Below are 21,473 nucleotides of genomic sequence, written 5' to 3' on the forward strand. Positions count from 1 at the left end.
AACTTGAGAACAATTCAAAGCAAAACTGACTAGCAATATATTCTCTTGGTAAAAATACTTTCCATAAAACATATAATTATTACTCATTAGGTAATATGATGAGAGAGAAAGGGGAAGAAGATACCTCCTTTTAAATTTCCATAAGCTACTTGAGGGTTACTTGACCTTGATGAAGGTTGTGTTTATATAATACTAAAAACCACCAGTTACTTTAGTGAAAAAAATTGGTTGGTTCTGTTTTATGAAAGCATGAAGACAAAGCCATTTGTAGACTGAGTACATTTTTTGGTACAATCTGGTTATTTTAGTGTTGTGTTGACAGAATATAACATTCCCCAATATATATGATCATGGCTGAATTCCTATGTTTATGAGAGGTGGAGAAGGCTCATTTGTCTAAAGATAAAGCAGTAGGTTGCCCTTACAAATGACAAAAGCTTCTGGAGGAAGTAATGTAATGTGATGTAATACAAACAGATTTCATTGGTATAAGGAATGTGATGTAATACAAATAGATTTCATTGGTAGAAGGAATTCCTGGGTAAGGAAATTCCCTCTGCCAATAGAGGTGACCTTTTCTACAGCTTAACACTTAGATTTGCCCAGAGTGACTCTGTCAGTAGAGATAGTGCTTGAATCTAAAGCTTTAAAGCCAATTCTGTCCATTATGTCACTCTGAATTTAAAAAAAAAAAAAAAACGGCCTATAGGTAAAAACAACACTCAAGAAGCTTTGGAATTCTTTTGGAATAATTCAGAGAAGTTCTGGATACTATTTATTGATCAAAAATGGTCTAAACTAAGTCGTCATGTTAATCATAAGAATCACTGATAAATATATGCATAATTTCCTTATGCTGTTTACTCAGTGTACTCCATAAATTACTAGTGATTGTATTCCAATTCCTTCTTACATTTCTGCTGTCAGGCTATGACATGAATGGAGAACAGAAGTCAAATGATCACGAACAGACAGTGGATAAATGAGAACGAATTGCCCTGAGTTCATTAAAGTAATATATAAAATGGCTCCTCCACAACAACATGAAAGATGTATTAGTGTACTCTGGTCAAAAAAGATACTGGACAGACAGAAACTGATTGCAATGAGCAGTGCTCTCTTCCCAAAACCCTCCTTGCCTCTTCTGAGTTTTCTTTCCTTTTCAATCATATCCTGAGTTCTCTCAGGATGCTTGGGGTGAGATATGCTCACCTCTGACTGTTCACTGTCACTCTTCAGCACCACACGTTTTATAACCTTGGAATAACCATCTCCTTCCTCAATGTTCACAGGCTCCTGTAGTGTTCCACACATAGTAACTTCTTCTTTTTCTATGCCTTCTGGGGATAGGTACCGCCTAATGACCTTTCTGGTGACCTGTAATTATCATTGTCATGTTTGCATCTCAATTTTGCCTTAAAATATTGGGTTATGGATAGATTTTTTAAGAGGGGTAAAGGAACTGAAAGCCCAAATGGAAAGGTAAGAACAATCATACCTTCTTCACTACAGTGTGTCCGTGTTCATCAGTGTATTCTTCTTCTGTTACTGTTTCTGATGGTATGTCAGGCATATCATCTCCCTAAATAACCAAGAGAATAATGTCATATAACATGCATTTCGAGAAAATTACTCCCAAGTGCTTAAAAATAAAATAATTAAAGTAGGTAAGAAGCATTGATAAAGTACAAAAACCTGTATGTAGTTTAGTTATAATAATTTTTAAAAAGGAAGAGCATGCGAAATAAAAATCTAAGTTAGAGAAAAAGAACAAAAACACACAGCCCATAAGATTGGCGACTTTGGAGCTACCAGATCTTGCTGGTCCTCTGTCATGTGACTTTAGGAAACAGGTTAGAATTACAGGAACCATTACTTTTCTTACCAAACAAAACTTGTTAGCATGATGGGATCCATTTTCAAATGGCCATGCATCATTCAGGGAGCGTGCTAAACCCTCAATGTGAGGGGCCATTGATCAATCTCAAAGGATCACCCAGACAAAGTTTAATAAGTTGCAATAAGTTCATAACTTGTACCTGAATGATCACCCGGCGACGAACAACCCTGGTGGTTACCATAGCATCCTCATCTGAGCTGACATCCAGCTCCCCTAATTCCTTGTTGAGCTCCTAGTGGAAGCAGGCAAGCATTGCTTTGTTTAACATGTAAACGCTATTTAAGCACTAGTTTCCTGCAGGCTTTGAAAGCTTTCATATCCCTTTGTTTGGGAAAAGATCTGCCAAGAACCATCAAGTGATTTCTTGTTGAGAAACAAATGTATAAAGGAAGGCAACTGTAGCCATGAATGTTGTTCCCAGGAGAAATATTGATTTGGGTCATGATGACCCATAAATGCCATCTGAAATCAGCCTGTTACTCTAAAGGTGATGATAGCATCATCTGTCACAATCTGGGAGGAAGAAATGACAGCTTTGCTTTTGTTCAAGGCTACTGTCTCATATGGATGTGATTAGATAAAAGCCTATAACCAAAAAGATATAATTAACATTTATCAGTTGCATGTAGGCCCTAAATTACTAATGGATTAAATAGTAATTTCTTCTATGTATAAAATACCAGAGGCAGCATGGCATAGTTTTAAGAAATTTAAGCTCTTCTAATGGCATTCTTTCAAAGAAAGGCAGCATAGCTAAATGTATAGGGAACTCATGGTTAGCATTCAAATATGTGTTCTTCTGAGTTACTCTCACTGAATTCCCTCAATGTAGCATGACTTTAAGAAAGTAAATTTCCCTTTCTGTCTCTTTTTCTTCATTTGTAAAATGAAACTTATGTCAAGTTGCTTAAGAAAATGTTTAATGAGTCATATTGATCCCAGGAGAATGTTTAGAAGGATGCAGAAGTGTTCTAGATGTGATTTTGATGATGCAGGAACATCCTGGTATGCATGACATTCCAGAACCATAGATTTGGGACAGTTATGAACATTGAAAATAAGCTGGAAGAGTTTAAATGACCCATCCCAGAATATATAGGTAATTTTAGCAGAGCTGATATTTGAACCCTGGTCCTCTGAATCTATTTGGAAACACTGTTTGTCCTAATGGAATGATTTTTAAAACAAAGGTAAGCCTGAAATTTTTAATGAATGAATATCAATCAAAACAAGACTTGAGAAACATTAGTTACTTAGGAATCATGTATACAGATAGGATAATATACTAGTGGAAGAAAGTTTAGGCTTTGAACTCAGATGACTTGAGTCCATTTGAGTCTAGACGACTTGGACTCTCTATCCTTATCTCTGTATTATTGGGCAAGTGCTTAACTTTCTTCTCTCCTCAGTTTCCTTGCCTGACATGAGGGATTGACTGCTAAGGTCTCTTCCATCCCCAAATCTATCTTTATGTGATCTGTGCTTCTGTAATCCTATATCAATTCATTTCAAGAAAAGGACAGTAGAATACCTCTCCCCCACCCTTCCCCACCCTCCTTTAAGTTCATTGAAGGCAGGAACATCTACAGTGCTCAACATAGTATTTGACACATAGAAAGCACTTTAATAAATGCTTATGGACAATAATAATTTATCTAGTATGTGAAAATCCTACAACCAGATTTATTTATGATTTAAAGGTCCCCATTTCTTTTATCCAAATATAGATATTTGCAGATAAATGTACACATAGATGTGTGTGTCATATATAATAAGCAGGAGGGATATTTTGAAATTGGATTATTATTCAAGAGTTTCTTGATAAATAATCCTCAGTTGAGGCTTTGTAAATAATTATGAGAGGAAAGAACAGTATTTGAAAAATTCCCCATTCCTTTGGTGTTCACATATGTGAATAAGGATATCAATTTCCTAATCTCTTTTGGGACCTCAGAAAATGTAGTCACTTGATTTTCTCCACTCTGCTGGAGAATAAATGTGCACTGAGGAATAACTATGCATTCTGTACATGACTCCTGATAGTAAAACATTCCCTCATCTATGATTCTACAAAGGGTGAGAGTTCTCCAATTTTTCCCTTTGTCAGAGAGTTTCTACTTCTTAGACAGTCTGTTCTTACTTGGAGATGAGAAAATAAGGTTTATAATTTAAAGGAAATGTCTATGGTCTATTTATTCTACATTCTTATTCATTACCTCTCTTCATGGAAGTTACATGAAATAAGGAAAATATCTTTCTTAAACCAGTTTCCAAATTAGAACATCAGAATCTTTGAAATGGGATTAGAAATTGAGAATATAGGAATACACTTCAAGCTGACATTTGGAGACTTGAGTAGATTGTGAGATTCAAATGCTATTTGGTCACCCCTAGAGGATTCAATGTGTAGGAAAAATTCTATGAATGGCTATAGTTTTCCAAATTCAGAATCAACTCTACGAGTGAACTGATCTCCTTGAGTTACATTATGTAGGATTTTCCTCATGAAACTACTTAATGCCTAAATTAATATGTAATTTTCAGTAAAATAAAGAAGTAACTTAAATTTTGAGAAATGAAGTTTATAAAATCTTTTAAAACAGAGAATAATAATACTCTGATTAGCTTTCAATACCTACTAATCCATATGTGAATCTTTTTTTCAGACTAAAGAGAAAATTTGGGGTAATGACTCTCTGTGTTTAAGATCTGGAAGAAACCTTTTATATTATTTCAAGCCTGTATATTTTGTAGATGAAGAAATCACTGACCAGAAAGGTTGAATTTCCCAGTTGCAAAGTTAGAAGTCAGTCAATGGAAACTGAAGATTATGAATTTTAATGCAAGGAGAAAATTCATAGAATTCATAGCCTGATCAGTGAAAATTTTGAAGTAAAAAAAACCAGATGACCACTTGTTTGGGACATCAAAAAAGAATGGATTGTTCCAAGTCCGATTCTATCAAATGACTGTTCTGTCACTGAGAGATTCTTTGATTCTAAATGCATTGAGTCTAAACACTTTAAAGCTATGAACTATTTCCCTTGTTCCTTGGTTTAAATTGACTTAGAAAATCTTTGTGACATAAAATACTGTACTAGTATAGAAAATGGGAACCTCCAGATTGAAGAAGCAGATCTCTTTCATTATTTTTTCAAGTTGATTTTTGATTTTTGGGAAAGTAGACAAAAAGGAATCCTGTTACCTTTTCAAAAGATTCCTCTTCAAATTTTTCAAGTTTCTGTGGTTGGTCTTCAGCTGACTCTACAATGATAAGACTACTTCTCCTTGGAGAGCTCTCTTCCTTATTTGATGGGAATTCCTCAGGTTCTTGCACAATGGGAGATTCTCCTCGATCACTGGATGTTGGGGTCTGGAGGTGGAGCCTCTCTTCTTCAGAAGTTGCAGTAATTTCTTCGGGTGATTTAATGAGAGAACTAGATACTTGGACAACTTTTCTTGCTTCTTCCTGTTCAGTTTCCGGAGTGGTGACGCTAAAACATAAGGAATGGAGTAATAAGGCATGCCATTAAAAGGAATAAGGCAACAAGGTGCCACAATGGACTAGATTATTGCACCCAAAGTAAGGAAATCCTCAAATTCATCCACAGACATTAGTAAAAAGGCAAGTCACTTAACCTCTACCTCAGTTTCCCCATCTATAAAATAGGGGTGATAATAGCACCTGTCTCACAAGATTGTTGTGAGGTTCAAATGACAACCATTAGCAAAGCAGTTCCCTTATCTGTAAAATGAGCTAAAGAAGGAAATAGAGATCTATTTCAAGTTTATCAAGAAAATCCCAAAATGGGTCACAAAGAGTTGGCCCCCAATTGGAAATGACAAAACAACTAGAATACTGCCCGGCACATAGCAAGTACTAAGTGATAGCTATAGCTATTGTTTATCCTCATCATCATCCCTAGGGATCACATTCCTAGAGAGTGAGAAGTAATCTCCCATTTTCTCTAATAACCTATGTATTCCCCACAATTTTCCCCCTAAAAATAAAAATTTAAATTATGTCATAATTTAATTTTCTATAGGTAATGAATTATTGATGAAAATCTTTTTAAAAAATCTGTTAACCTTCTGAATTAGTAAAAAGCTTATGTGTTCTTTATCAAAACAATCTTTTCTTAATGATTCCATCATTGTTATGAACATTAGAAAGGAGCAGAGATATAATTGGACTTAGTTGTGGGGGGAGGTCAAGAGGCAAGGAGTTTATGCATAATCATGGCAGTCCCCCAACATACTATCCTAAGAATGCCAATAGCTGCTTTGGTAAATGCACATAGATATCATACCAAGAGGCCTGAGGGAAGAATTCCTAAGTCAGGGCTTCCTGGGGAAGGGGGGGGGGGGGGTTGAACTCCTATAGGGTCCCAGAATCCATCCTTCAGGAGCAGGAGTATGTTTTATTTTATTTTTATTCAGTAGAAGGGGGGGGGGGAGCCAGGCACTGAATTCACTGAAGGAGGAAAGAGAAAGTCCTAGAAGTCTACAGTCACCAGAAATTAGATTGTGTGATAAATTTAATTATTGTGAAACTCAAATGAGGCAATGAGGCAAATGAGGTAACTGAAGAAATGGAAGTGACCATCAGGAAAAAGGATTATTACAACTTCCCATCATGTTCGACCAATTTGGATAAATGAAAGAATGATCAGCACTGGTAAAAGTAGTGAGGGGAGTGACATTGTCAGGAGAGAGTCATATCTAAGTGAGGACCAGAAGATGGAAAGAGTGGGGGGAAATAGTTTAAGATAAAAGAATATTTGGCAATGAGAAAAACAGGCATCCAAGAGTACATAGTGGAAGGAACATGTAAATTTGGAACTGAATGTTGGGACAAAAGTGTTAACATGGATAGGCCATGGGGTGGCTAGGTGGTGAAGTGGATAAAGCACTGGCCCTGAAGTCAGGAATACCTGGGTTCAAATCTGGTATCAGACACTTAATAATTACCTAGCCATGTGGCCTTGGGCAAGCCATTTAACCCCATTGCCTAGCAAAAACCTAAAAAAAAAAAAAGATGGATAGGCCTGAGGAAGCATTGAATCTGGATAATATAATCCAAGCATCTGGTCTTCTGAGAGAGAAATGGGAGCTACTGGGCAGTACCAGTCTCTTGGACCCTGAAATTCAGGTTTCTAGAAAGAAAAGAAAATTCTTTAGTATCATGATCTCTTGGGAAGAAGATGCATGAAAATGTGGGTCCACAACTGGAAATGGAAAAGCAAAAGACCTAAATTTTGCCCTCTATGAGTTATCTGGAAGCTTAAATCCAATGGTAAGCAACCTGAGATTTGTCTTCATTATGGCAAGTTGGGAGTAAAGTAGTTCATTAAAGATTCAGGGCTATATATATATGTATACTGGATGGAAGAGTTTCTGTTTCATGTGCTTGTCATGGCACCACTTACCTGATGTCTTCTTTGAGAATGGAGGATAAAACATTACAATTATTATTATTATTATTATTATTATTATTATTATTATTTATTGCCACTCAAGTCCTTGATACTGTGTCAAATGACTCATCATCAAAAATGGATATGAGTTCATCAATGGAAATGACATACAGAAAATACCTCCACAGTCTTCTTTTCCACTGAACCCTAAATACTGTGAGAATTTTTATCTTATTTGTAGCTGAAACCTATGTATTGTCTTCTCCAATAGAATATGAGCTCTTTTAAATAAGAGTTTGACATGTATTTCCATCCCCTATATTTAACATGGTGCTTGCATATCATCAGTGCTTGATAGGTGCTTTTTCATTCATTCTTTTTTGGATTTCAGCACAACCCTCAGACTGTATAATTCATTCTTTTCCCAAGACCAGTTCACCTTTACTGGTCATGCATTTCATTGACAAATGCCACCCTTTAAGGGTGCTCTTTGGGTGACCTAGAAATAAGGGTCACCTCTAAAATGTAGTTTTGAGTACATCACCACGACCACCCCCCAAACTCCACTGGATCCCTAAGAGGGTATGTCAAGTTAGCTTAAAAAGGGGCAGCCAGGTGACCAAGTTTATGGCTCTGGAGTCAGGAGATCTGAATTCAAATTCAGCCCTGAGTCTGAGGATTACTAGCTGTGTGACCATGGGCAAGTCCCTTAATCCCAATTGCCTCAAAAAAGAGAACTCTGTAAATTCGTTTCTGGTATTTTATAAATCTTCTTTTGACACTTACAAGTATTCCTGCTGGTGGTTGATGGGAGTGTCTTCTAGAAAGTCTTCAAATTTTCTTGAGAACTCAACTTGCAATTGCTTTTTGTTATTTTGTTGAGTGAGTTCTTCCACTGTCAACTCTCCCTCAGTCTTAGGGATGCTATCCTGAAAGGAAGAATAGCCAACAGAAATATCCTCCTCAGAGACAATGGGGGGGTGATCAGAAGATGGCTCATGGTCTTTAGAAAGAGCTTGTTCCTCCTTCTTCTTGTGCTGTGGGGTGCACATCTCTTCCTGAAGCACAGAAAACCCTATGGATAAGAAAAGAAATTGAATTATTGATCGGAAAGAGATGACACTTCTACAGAACATGGCTGAGGTTTAAAGAGGTTAAATGAATCAATTAACATTTAAATAAGCATCTGATGTAGAATACCATTATGGGTGCTTGGAGACCCAAAATTTAAATAATATGCTTCCTGACCTCATAGAACTTCTGCCAAGAGAACAGAGTCATAAATGATTATTTTCCAAAATATATGTGTGCTTCAGAGAAACAGACAGCTTTCCATTTATTCTTAAAATATTATAAGAGGTCCACACTTTGGAGGAGGTAGTTTCCTATTTGAACTTTAGAGGATGAGTAGATATTCATTCTGCATGGAGGTGAGGAAGGGATTTCAGGACATAGGAAACTGCATTGGAGATAGGAAAATGAGATATGCATGGGGAATAACAAGTAGTACAGTTTAGCTAGTAATGTGGAGGATTGTAGCATGAAATGAGAGGGTAAACATCTGCCCTCTTCACAGCAGACCAAACTATATAAACTAAATACTATGAGAAAAGCTTACTATTGAACTAAACAGCACCATAACAATCAAGAATATCATTATGCATGTGCATATTCTACTCAGGAATCCTCACTCAGAATGTGTTCATTAATCATAGTTGTCACAACTTTTTATTTCCTTTAAGTGTAGAAATTCCTCTCCTATTAAGGTTCTAAGTTCAGAGGCTACTCAAGACCCAATCCCACTACTGAGAGCATGGAGGCTTTGAATTGCATAAATTCTGATCTGGCTAGGTCACCTACCCTTTGGCAGTTTGATCCCACCCCCTCCACAGTAGCTTCTCATTTCCCCACCTCACTGTCCAGCCTAGGGACTCATCACATTACAACTACACTTAGTGGGAACAACCTATCAGCTCTGGCCCTCCTGCAGCACAGAACTCCAGAGGCAAATAAAAAACCAACCTCAGACTGATGTCAGGGACTGCAAGATTACTTCTTGCTTCTTCATGAATTAACAGGAACAAACCTACTTGGTCTCTGATCTGTCATTATAGAGCTTACTATACACCAATGTACAATATTAACCCTTCCTTGCCTTCTCATTTGATAAATTCTTCTCCATGCCTTTGTGTAATTTCTCCAGAGGGAGTCTTGAAAAATAGACTATTAATTCAATATATTATCAATAAATGCTAATACAAAGAAAAGAGAACTGTGTATTGAAAATTTTATTGTTTTTTAAATATCATCATAATTTTCTTCAGTATCTCTCACCTTTTCCCTTCTATAAAGTAATTCCATATAATAAATAGTATTTTTAAGATAAAAAGGGGAGAAAATCAACACAATCAAAACATTGAAAAAAATCTCAAAACATATGCAAAGTGGAATATCTGTGGACCTCATACCTTTGGCAAAGAGTTGGGTTAGGAGTATCCTCTCATCTTTATTTTCCATTTCTGCTTGCTTTTTAAGTTTGTAACATTCACTTTTTGGAAGTATATGTTGTGTGTGTGTGTGTGTGTGTGTGTGTGTGTGTGTGTGTGTGTAGGCGGTTGGTTTTTCAATTTATGTTGTAGTTATTGGCTATATTATTTTCTACTGATGCTTCAATTCTTGGTTCTCTGTATTAACCACATTCATCATTTCTTATAGTACAGTAAAATTCTATTACATTCATGTATTACAATTTGTTTAATGTTTAGGAGCATATTTGCAAGTCTTTTAGAGAACGGTTTGTTCATCTTTTTAAACCACTTAGCTACCAGGAAATGGCTTTTGGTCTTCAATATAGTTCTTAATTGTTTATGTATCTCAGATAACTTTATCATCCCTATGATCATATCTTTCATATGTCAAATATTTCTCATAGAAGTTAATACAAAGATTTTCACCCCATTCAACCACTTCCTTTCTTACCCCATTGCATTAATTTTGTTGACACGAAAGCTTTTCAGTTTTCCATAAATGCTTCTTTATTTTTTTTTGTAATTGTCTCTGGTCCTTGATTGGTTAAGAATACATCTAATACTAATTTGCTATAAAAATAGTGAAGGGGATGGTTGCAGAAAAACCTGGAAAGACTTGTCTAAACTGAGGCAAAGTGACATGAACAGAACCAGAACAATCTATACAACAATATTGAAAAGATAATAATCTTTGAAAGTGTTAAGAACTCTAATCGACACATGTTGAAATATTCTATATACCCCAAAGAGAAAGCTGGACTCAGTGCTAAAGTCCCCCACTCCCCTTTCACTGATTGCTTTATAGCTCTTACCCCCTCACCACCATTCTACTTTTCCATTGTGCTTAATTCCCAGAATGTCAATTCCTGGAGATATACACATTCCTCATTATGTAGCCCACCACTGATTGATGTACTCTTCCTCTTCACCTTCATTACACGTTTACCTGAAAATGTACTCCTTGGATCCAAGATCCAAGGTACCACTTGTTCTCATGAGCTCTCTTCCCCATTAACTGAGATAAAAAGAGTGGTTTCTTTAAAGTACCAAATCCCCACAGACAAAACCTGATTCCTTTTTTCTTGATCTTTATCTGGTTAATTAATTCTTCTTTTTTTCCTTTCTCAATTAAATAGTCAAATAGAACCCCCTTCACTTTTATTTTGTTAATTTTTCTTCTTTACCTTTTTCTGTAAAGGAATTTTTTTCCCCTCTCACTCCTAAAATTTTCCCTTTTTGTCAATGCTAACTTTTATTCTTTGGTTTTATAGCCCTCATATTTAATTTCTCTGTATTTTTCATTCTCTCATGGAATTTCTCATGGAATTAAAACATTTTAGGTACCTACTTTGGGATGCTTTTTTCTTAACAGTTTCTATTATGTTCTTGTAGTGCTTGTGCCCTGGACTCCACTTTTTTAAACTGTGCCTTACCTTGAGAAAAATACAACTTCCTGCAGGTGATAAGATGATTTTTGACCCATTATAGAATTCTGCATATGCTCTTAATTGTGTAGTTCATTATTGACCATTACCCTCTTTTTGGTCATTTTTCCTTGTTTGTCAAAATTTCTTCCCTAGGTTTATTCCTCTCATTTGAGGCTATATTTCAAGCTCCATTGCTTTATTTCCATTTCCTCCTGAATCTTCTAATGGGATCAGATTTTTAAAAAAATTTCATCATTTTTTGTCTTGTCTTGTCTGACTTTTTATGACCCCATTTTGGCCTCATTTGTGTTGTTATTGGCAAAGATACTGGAGTTGTCTAACATTTCCTTCTTCAGCTCATTTAATAGTTGAGGAAACTTAGGCAAACAGATTTAAATGATTTGTTCAGGGTCATACAGTTAGTATCTGAGACCAAATCTGAACTCAGGTCTTCTTGATACTCCTTTATTCACTGTTCTCTGTATAGGATGGTCTTCTGTTATTCAATTTCCTTTCCTTTACATTTAAAATCTTTTTTCCTTATCACTTGTATGCTTATTTCTCAATAGAATAATTAAATTTCACCAGTATGTTTCCTGGAATTTTTAGTATAGGGTATTTTTCTGGAGGTGATCTTTGGATCCTTTCGATTCACACTTTTTCTATGTTCAGAAGTTTGGGGCACTTTTCTTGTATAAAATTCAAGTTTTTAATTTGTCATGTTTTCTTAGAGATCTATAATATTTAAATTGTTTCTATGCATCCTGTATTTGAAATCATTAAGCTTTGCTTATATGGAAAGGATATTTTCTTTTAATATTATTGGTCTTTGCTTTTCTTCTTCCAAATTTACTTCTATCTACATTTCCAATTAGATATCCTCTCTTTTGTTTCTTTAGAGACTTGACAGTTAAGATTGAAGTCTTTTCTATTCTATCAATTTTTTCTATCGTGTAGGCCATATGTGCTGCTCTCAAAATTCTATTTTTCTTTTAACGTTTCAGGAACAGCATTCTGTGGCTTCATGCTCTTCTTAAAATTCCTATGGTCCTCTTCCTCTCAGTTTTCTTTTTTTCCCCTTTGCTGTACTCAGAGATGTCCAAACTCTTCTACTAGATCTAGAATCCATATTCCTTATTCGGTTGACTCTATCTGCTTATACAGAAAATCTTAAGAGTTTATTTTTTCTTCTGAGATATTTGATAATTTCAGTCTTTTCCACCTTTATTTTCCTCTTATTTCTTGTTCTTTAATGACTTCCTTACTCAAAATGGTTCACCCTCTTGCCTCTTGGTCAGTTCATGGTTCTTTGTTTCATGGGACTTTTAGAGATAGATATGAGTTCATCTATATGCTCATCTATCTTTTCTGTGCTTACTAGAGTGCAGCATAGCCCTTCCACACACACTAAATTCTCTGATCTAGTAGCATATTATTCTTGCAGTCTGAGCATATTTTTTTTTAGTATTAGGACATCCACAGCACTGGGAGGAAGGGATAGAAGTAGAATTAGGGTACATAACTGACCTCCATTACAAGAGATGGGACCCATTTTTTCTTTTTTGTTTTTCTGTTGGGCATTGGGAGGAAGGAAAGAAAGTAAATGTATGGATTTAAATTCTGCTAGAATTCAAATTGTGTAAACTTGCTATTAAGTGTGTGGTGGGGAAGAAAAATGTGCTAAGTGAGCATTGAATATTAGTTTTTTTCCTTTTAGTTTTTCTACTGGACCACAGAGACAACTGAAATTTCTTTATCTGGTACACATTTTCTCTTGTGGAGAGGTTTGAATGGTCATCAACATTAAAATGACTGGTCCCTCAGGCTCACTGGTCATATGACACAAAGATATAATTTTATTTTTTTTATTAAGGATTTATACCTTGGAAATTTTGTAGCTTCTTTGTGAAACCACTGCAATGAAGTGAATATTTGCAATAAATCAAGTCGCATGAAATTTTTAGTTTGTCAATACATATAAAAAGTTTTGCTCATATTATATTTAATCTATTAAGTGTGCAAAAGCATTATGATTAAAAAGACAATGTATATACCTTAGTCGAAAATATTTTATTGCTTAAAATGCTGAATCTTCATCATCTGAATCTTCAGCAAGTTGAAATATTTTGGCTGGTGGAAGGTCTTGCCTTATTGTTTATAACTGTTGAATGATCAACCTTAGCTTAGACAATGACAAAGTTTCACATATTACTTGGCTTTTCCTTTTATGTAAGTACATAGAGAATTGTAGGGATGTTAACTGGCCAATCTTAGGGATCCCTAATCTTAGGGATTAACACAGCCTGAGAAGAGGGAGAAAGACTTGAATTTCAATCTATTTGTAGAAAAGTAAAACCATACAACAATGTTTAACATTGTTTGACATCTTCTATGGGCATGCTTCATGTGGTCTCAAAATAATTACAATGGTACCATCAAAAATCACTGATCACAGATCACAACAGATATAATAATAATGAAAAAGTTTGAAATATTATGAGAATTAGAAAAATGTAACACAGAGACATGATGTGAGCACATGATGTTGGAAAACTGGAGCCAATAGATTTGCTCAACATAGGGTGGTCACAAAGCTTCAATTTGTTAAAGAAAAAAAACCACAAACTCAGTATCTACAAAGTGCAATACAGTGAAGTACAATAAAACAAGGTATGTCTGTATATATTAACTTTAATAAAGTAGTCCTGAAATTGACCTGTTTATTTTGCCTTCTGAACTTTTTTTCTTCTGTATTATTCATCATTGTCAGTAACCACTAACTCATCCTTTCTCAGTTCCCCATTGAATAAAAATCTTCCCTTGGAACACATAATGATAATCAAGCAAAACAATTAACCACATTGATTTTCTCTAAAAATGTATTTTATTCTGCATTCTAATCTATTGACTGAGAGCTGGAAAGCAAGTTTAATCATTTATCTTCTAGTGTCATTATTAGATATTGCATCAATCAGAGTTGGGAAGGTTTTCAAAATTGTTTCAGGTAAATTATTCTCCCTGTTCTACTCACTTTGTTCTGTATCAGTTCAAACGTATATTCTCAAGTTTCTCTGAAAAAATAAAATCTTCTCAGTGGGGTGGAGGCTTAATATTTCCTGATATCATCACAACACTAGGGTTATATCATCCTTCCTCCTTGTTTTATGACTAGCTTATCTTTTCTGGTCACACATGTCTTTTAAATCATTCTTTGTGAATGAATCACTATCCAGTTTAATATGCTTCCTATGTGTCTAAAAATTACTTTCTGAGTCATCTACAAATTTGATTTTTCAGAGGTGACAGTTTAAATTATACACTGGAGCATGGGATCCCCACTCAAATGGCTCTTTTTTATCTCCAGGATCAAATATAGAGCTCAGTTTGATATAAAAAATAATAATTAGCATTCAGGTAGTACTATGCAGCTCCCAAAGCACTTTACCTGTGCTATTTCTCTTGATCCTCACAAGACAAGCTAGATTCTTCCTAGCTTCTTAGTCTTATCCATGCTAAGACTACTGATTATTCTCTGCACACAACAATGCATCTCTTTTCCACTGACTGGTGCCCATGCCGGAATGCCATTCTTTCTCACCTCTGCCTCTTAGTTTCCCTGACTCCCTTCAAGACTCAAAGCCCACCTCCTGCAGGAGGTTTCTTGCAATCCCATCAGTTCCTAGTGTGTTTCTCTATGATGTTTTCCATGTTCTCTGTATACATTTTTATATACCTGTTTATTTTCATGTCATCTCCCATTAAAATGTGAACTCCTTGAAAGCAGGGATTGTTTTTTATTTTATTTTTTTGTGTCCTGGTGTTTAGCATAGTCTCCAGCACATATTAATTGCTTAATTAATTAATTCAGGAGCTGATCACCCCATGACTGAAAGTATCAATTTATATCACTGGGGAAATATTAATGTTATAAAATTGGGCTTTTACTGCTAATGAGGGTTTGGCATCTTTAAATTTACTTTCTAATTTCCTAGGACAATATATTTCATTCTCTCCTGATTCCATTCAGAATCAGCAACCCATATGTCTTCAATGTTGTTTATGTATGTATATGTGTGAATATATGTCTGTACACACACACACACACATAACATATCCTGATGGACTTTCTCAATGAGCTACACAATGAGCTCTAAAACTATCCTTTAAACAGCATTTTTTTAATCTAGGTGACATACTTATTTGGTGATAGATTATTACATTAATGTCTTTTGATTAAGCTTATGTTGCATTGAAGTGACTGATATTCCAAAACTCAAGAAGTCCAATGTTTATCTTTGAATAGGACTATTCAGAATTCAAACAGGCCAACATGATGTTGGATGATGCCCAATTTGGGTAAGCATATATAGCTCCCTGTTTTAAGTCTTTCTTAATATCAATAGTAACTGGAACATTGAGCAGTTATTTCTGTGTTTACACTAGCCATATTTTCTTGAATGACTTAGTTGCATCTGAGAGATAACCTTACCTGAGCAGAGCCTTTAAGACTGCATTTGTCCTAACAAGTCAAATCCTTTGAAACCAACAAACATGACAGGGCCTCAAATTCATTATACTTCAGTCAGTTGTGGGATTGTGAAAATTGTTCTGCTATAGAAAATCATCCATGAAATGAGTGTAAATATATAGCTTTTGTCTCTCCCCTTTGTGAGGAGAGGAAATGTCCACTGACTGAGGTCATTTCTGGACTTTTCTCAGACTAGGATGATAAAGCAACTATTATCATAGGATGATAATGCCCCAGAAAGTTCTCTTTTGATGATCTGAAACATGAGAAGCTCATGTTCAAATTTGATATTACATGCCTAGTTAGATTCATTGTGCACTAAGTTCTAAGTATTAATATTATTTGCTGATGCTAGTTATAATGGCCTGTATAACATTAGTCAAAACTTTGACTTCTAAAATAAAATATCTATGAAACACTTTGAAAAACAAAGTTCTGCTATTAGATCTGTATCCAAAAAAAGATCATGAGAAAAAGGGGAAAAAAGCCCACATGAACAAAATATTTATAGTAACTTTTTTTGTATTGGCAAAGAATTGGAAATTGAGGAAAAACTGTGGTATATGAATGTGATGGAGTACTACTGTTTTGTAAGAAATCATGAACCTTAAAAGACTTGCATGATCTGGTGCTAAATGAAGTAAGTGGAACCAGCAGAACACTTTACACATTAACAGCAACATTGTGTGATAACCAGTCATAATTGGTCTTGCTCTTCTCAGCAGTATACTTATCAAAGCAGTTCAGTGACCTAAAGGGCTTATAATGGAAAATACCATCTATATCCAGAAAAGAGTCTGAAAGCAGGCCAAAGCAAACTATTTTCATTTTTTAAAATTTGTCTTGTTCTGATTTTTCTTTCACAGTATGATTCATATGGAAATGTTTAACATAGCTATATATATATCAGATCAATTGCAGTCAAGGGAAAGGAGGATGGTAGAAAGTATAGAACTCAAAAGCTTGCAAAAGGATGACAATTGTAAACTATCTTTGCATATAGTTGGAAAAATAAATGAATTTATAAAAACAAAAAATGTTATAAACATTATTTTTATGATTGACTATAAAGGAAAAAAGAGGAATATTTAGAAAAATATTTATGTTATTAATATAATATTTGTATTAATGTATTAATATCATGTGATGTAATCTTCTTAATATTATTATTAATATAATATTTATATACATACTTTCATTAAGTTTAATATTATTTAATAATTTGATGCTTATTAATGATACCAATAATTAAAATCATATTTATATAATAAATATATAAAATATATAAAAATGCTATTGTATTATTTGAGTTTTTAATTCTTCTTCAGGTTGGTGACAAAAAAAGACAAAATTGATATATAGAGGTATAAGCTTACAACAAGTTGCACCCCCCTCCAAAACAATTTGAAATTAACAAAGATTAAGAGTAGATTGTAGTATTTGCATCAAGATTGAATTCAGTGTATTTAAGAATGCTTTTATTGGGTCAGCTTTTTCGGTTAAAAGGAAAGGAACATTTCCTTCTTGGTGCAAAGAATTTTCTTGTGTTTAGCCATGACTGGAAGATGAGGTGGAAGGATATGTGGGTTGTTTTTCCCTTTCCATTCATATTGCTTAGCATTCCTCTTCTAATAGTAGAGACAGAATCATAATTAAAACAAATTTGAAAAATGAAAGGTTCTAAGTAAGATAGTAGAACTTGAAGATAGTCATCCTTTTGTAATATCCATCATAACTTCACTCAAGAAAGATTTGCATGAGAAAGAGTGCATAGTAAAGAAATTCTGATAGAATTAAAGTTAAGGTAAAAAGTACTTTTCATGTATATGAAAGGGTGATTATGGCAAGAAAGATTCGTGTGTGTGTGTGTGTGTGTGTGTGTGTGTGTCTGTGCATGTGTTAATGTGTTTATACTTGTCACAAAGAACAGAACTAGGAACAATAAGCCTAAGTTTTGTGTGCCAAACTTAGATTTGATTTAAGGGAAAAATCTTCCTAACAATGAGAACTCGCCATCCATGGAATGGGTTACCTCTTGAAGAGCAAGTTCTACCCTCACTTCAGGGCTTGGTACTTAGGCTGGAAGGCCATTTGCTGTACATGTTATAGAGGAGATTTTTTTTTTACCTCAGCCATTGATCCTTTCATCGCTTCTTAATCTGAAATTTCCTAATTGTTTTGTGGCTGGGATTGAAATCTGTGATTAATTTCAGAAAGGAAAGGAAAAAGGGGGAAATAAAAGGAACTTACCTTCGCTATGGTCCAATGCAATCGTCTGCTCAATTTCTGCATATGTACGATTTGTCCGATCTTGGAGAGGTTCCATAGAGCTAGTTTCCATTAGATGAACAATATCCATTCGATTGATCTTAGTTAGACACTCAGTGAGGTTTTTATCTGTAGAATTAGAGAAGGAATATTTACTATAATTGAGTATTTGTTGGTGGCTTAATCCTCCCTTAAATAGCAATTCATTCATTTAGTACCTACTGGAACTTTTGATATAATAGAAGAAATGAGTTCACCATATCCAAAACCACTAGATAATGAAGGGTGGTGCATAACTCAGGAAATGATACATATTGTAGGGACATAAATGCTAAGGAGAATATAAAATAAAGGAAAGAGAAATATAGAGTAGAGGAAGAAGTCTCAGGCTAGGTCTTTAAGTAAGCAGAGGATTTTGATTATCAGAAAAGAGGGGAAGTTTTAATGTTTTATGTCATAGAAGAATGTTGGGTGTTGGGATTAACAGTAAATACATATAGACAAAATTAAACATTACAAATCCTATTCATTGATAAATGGTTTTCTAACCAACTCCTTTAAAATTAGATGGTAAGTGACAACCAAAGAGGATATATATACATACATATATATATATCACTCTACTTGACACTATTCTCTTTTTTGGCAAGGCAAATGGGGTTAAGTGGTTTGCCCAAGGCCACACAGCTAGGTAATTATTAAGTGTCTGAATCCGGATTTGAACTCAGGTACTCATGACTCCAGGGCCAGTGCTCTATCCACTGTGTCACCTAGCTGCTGCAGCACTACTCTTAAGAGATATCAAGTTACTTCTTAAAAATATCATTATCATTTTCTCCATGAACATTATATTCTGGATCTGGAAGAGAGGTATAATGTGACATAAGGTACTTTATTCTGTATACTCTTCACTACTTACCTGTGGCATGTTTACCATCTCTTTCAAGCCAGTATTTCAGTAATGCGTGACTCTGGTCCTGCAGGGAATTTGGGTTTTCAACTCGGATTTGGTGAATTTGTTCTTCTGTGAAATCCAGTTCTCTTGCTAATTCTGGGAAAGAAAACACCAATTTGTCAACCTTTACTGCCCTTTATTTATCTCAAGGTCTGAGTCACAATAAAGATTGACAATGGATGTGATAAATAGATCCTAATTCTCCTTTGTCTTATATGTAGGTCATTACTTTTTCATTTCTTCTCATTAGCAATGACCACACAGTTTTTTTTTTTTCTGGAAGTTATTTTCTTTAAGGGTTGAAAAAGAGGACCATCATGAAGCAATTAGCAATGGCACCAAAATATAAACAAGTTGTATGTATCGTGTTAAAGAAGACCTTCTTGTTGTATCTCTATAGTCTTATCCATTATTATAGCTAATCCAGGTGAAATACTGAATGGAGGTTAGATGGACATTTCAAAGCTCCTTCACTGATGCCTTTTGTGTTCAAGATTTTAGGATTTTGTAGAAAAGAGAGATACTTGTGATGCTTCAAATACAATTATCCTCAAATGGACAGAATGTCCATGAGATCTTTCTTTTACAATGAAGGTAATCCAATTGACTTATTGGGAGCCTGAGGTTCCCAACTAATCATTTTCTGAGTCTAGATAAAGTCCCTTTGAATGTTGTTCCAATCTGTATTCTTTAGCCCAACTCTACTTAGGGTCACTTAGAGACATACTGTCTATGTATTTTAAGCAATGAAAGGATCTAATGCCATTATATGTTGTAATAATTGGTCTGGAAAATGCACCAAAGACTTTATCCTGTAAAAAACCAGTAAGAATGACAGAGTCAGAACTGGGAAGAGATCTTAAAGGTCACTAGTCTGACCATCATAGTTTACAGGAAACTAACTGATTGTCCAGAGTCATACAAGTAGTAAGTATGAGGTAGAATTAGAACCCAGGTCTAGAATACACATGCTCTATACATTATGCTATACAGCACTTGGGAGATGTAAATCTGGTTCTGACACTAGTTGTATGATGGGGGAATAATTATGTAATTTCTAGCCTGTTTTCTTATTTGTAAATTGGGAATGATAATAATTATAATAACTTTGCCAAACAGTATTATCATAAGAAAAATTCTTTGTAAACTTTAAAGTACTTTATATTTTTGAAATATTATTATCATTGCCACTAACGGTTACCAGTCACAATAAAGGAATTTTAAATTCCTTAAGTTTGATTATTACTGTATCACCAAATCTTTGAATTGTTTTAAAGAGGGAATAGAAATATTCTTTACTGATTGCTTCAATGCTCATATGAATAATGGGAAGAATTGAATTTTAGCCAATCCTAGTTGAAATAATTACAATTAAAGTAACATGACTTCAACATACATAATGTCATTTGATAATGCTTCTTATTATCTTTGTAATTTGCCTTGCTGAAGGTCTGTAAACATTAAGAACTTTTTATAATGTTAATATTTGCCCAAACCATATATTGACTTCCTTTATTTAAATATTTTCAGGAATTGCTATGAAGCTTGACACATAGTAGGTATTTAATAAATGCTGACTGACTGACATATCAACACTTTTGAGACAAATGAAGCAATTTTTCTCAAATTTTGATTTCAAATTAGCACACTTGATGAAAGTTATATTTGATGGGCATTTCTGAACCCAACCATCTCCCAAAGACTCTCTTTTCTAATTCTCCTAGGGAGAATTTCATAATCTACACTTTCCCCCATTGGATATACTTGGTATTTAAACCAGGGAATTGTATTTGGAGAAAAATAGATTATTCTCATTTTACCTGTCCAACTAAAGCCAAGATGATCTGCAATATGAGCCAATCTTTCTTCAATATGCTCTTGGTCATCTTGCGGATCTAGAGAAGGTCAAAGAAGAAACAACCGTAGGTTGTCTATGATCCAGTAAGAGAAAAATGACAATGTTGAGACATCACAAATAAGGAAGGAAATACTTTCCTAGAATAATGTTACAGGGTGCTGTTATATTAAGAATCATATTTAGTCATCTCTCAATTTGAATTTTGGGGGGAAGACGGTGGACTTAAAAGGAAGCTCTGCAAATAGCTGCTTCCATAGCTCTTTCATCCTAAGTAGACATAATGAATTGTCTATTTTTAATAAACTATTCATTAGGTAAATGATTTTAAGGTACTATTTTAAATGACCTGAGATCATATTGTCCACCAAAAGTGGACCTTCTTATTTTCTTCTCTCTTATAAGGTCCACAATGGATCAACTAGTCATGTCTTACACCAATGATCTTGAGAATGAACTTTTAGAGATCTTCCTTGAGCAGTCTTGAATCTCATTTGATGATCAAATGAGATAATGAATTAAAAAGCACTTTGCAAATGCTAAAGGATGTGAGCTGATATTACTGCCATAAATGAGTTATGCACTTGGAATATGC

At 34.6% G+C, this 21,473-nt stretch overlaps 1 protein-coding gene across 45 annotated transcripts in view; it reads right to left on the reverse strand.

The window, feature by feature from the left end:
* ANK2 (ankyrin 2) overlaps positions 1–21,473 on the reverse strand; it is a 752,311-nt gene that overhangs the window by 8,496 nt on the left and 722,342 nt on the right. For 25 of the 45 annotated variants that reach the window (XM_074228643.1, XM_074228650.1, XM_074228648.1 and 22 more), the window contains 8 exons: positions 20,844–20,918; positions 18,988–19,119; positions 18,051–18,197; positions 8,104–8,392; positions 5,106–5,394; positions 2,040–2,132; positions 1,499–1,582; positions 1,213–1,377 (listed from right to left, as the gene is read on the reverse strand). In XM_074228643.1, coding sequence (XP_074084744.1) covers positions 1,213–1,377; positions 1,499–1,582; positions 2,040–2,132; positions 5,106–5,394; positions 8,104–8,392; positions 18,051–18,197; positions 18,988–19,119; positions 20,844–20,918 — 1,274 coding nt within the window. The remainder of the gene's footprint in view (positions 1–1,212; positions 1,378–1,498; positions 1,583–2,039; positions 2,133–5,105; positions 5,395–8,103; positions 8,393–18,050; positions 18,198–18,987; positions 19,120–20,843; positions 20,919–21,473) is intronic. The other 20 variants (XM_074228654.1, XM_074228655.1, XM_074228667.1 and 17 more) reach the window with 2 other exon arrangements.

The sequence above is a fragment of the Macrotis lagotis genome, chromosome 3, assembly GCF_037893015.1.
Source record: "Macrotis lagotis isolate mMagLag1 chromosome 3, bilby.v1.9.chrom.fasta, whole genome shotgun sequence".
NCBI lineage: Eukaryota > Metazoa > Chordata > Mammalia > Peramelemorphia > Peramelidae > Macrotis > Macrotis lagotis.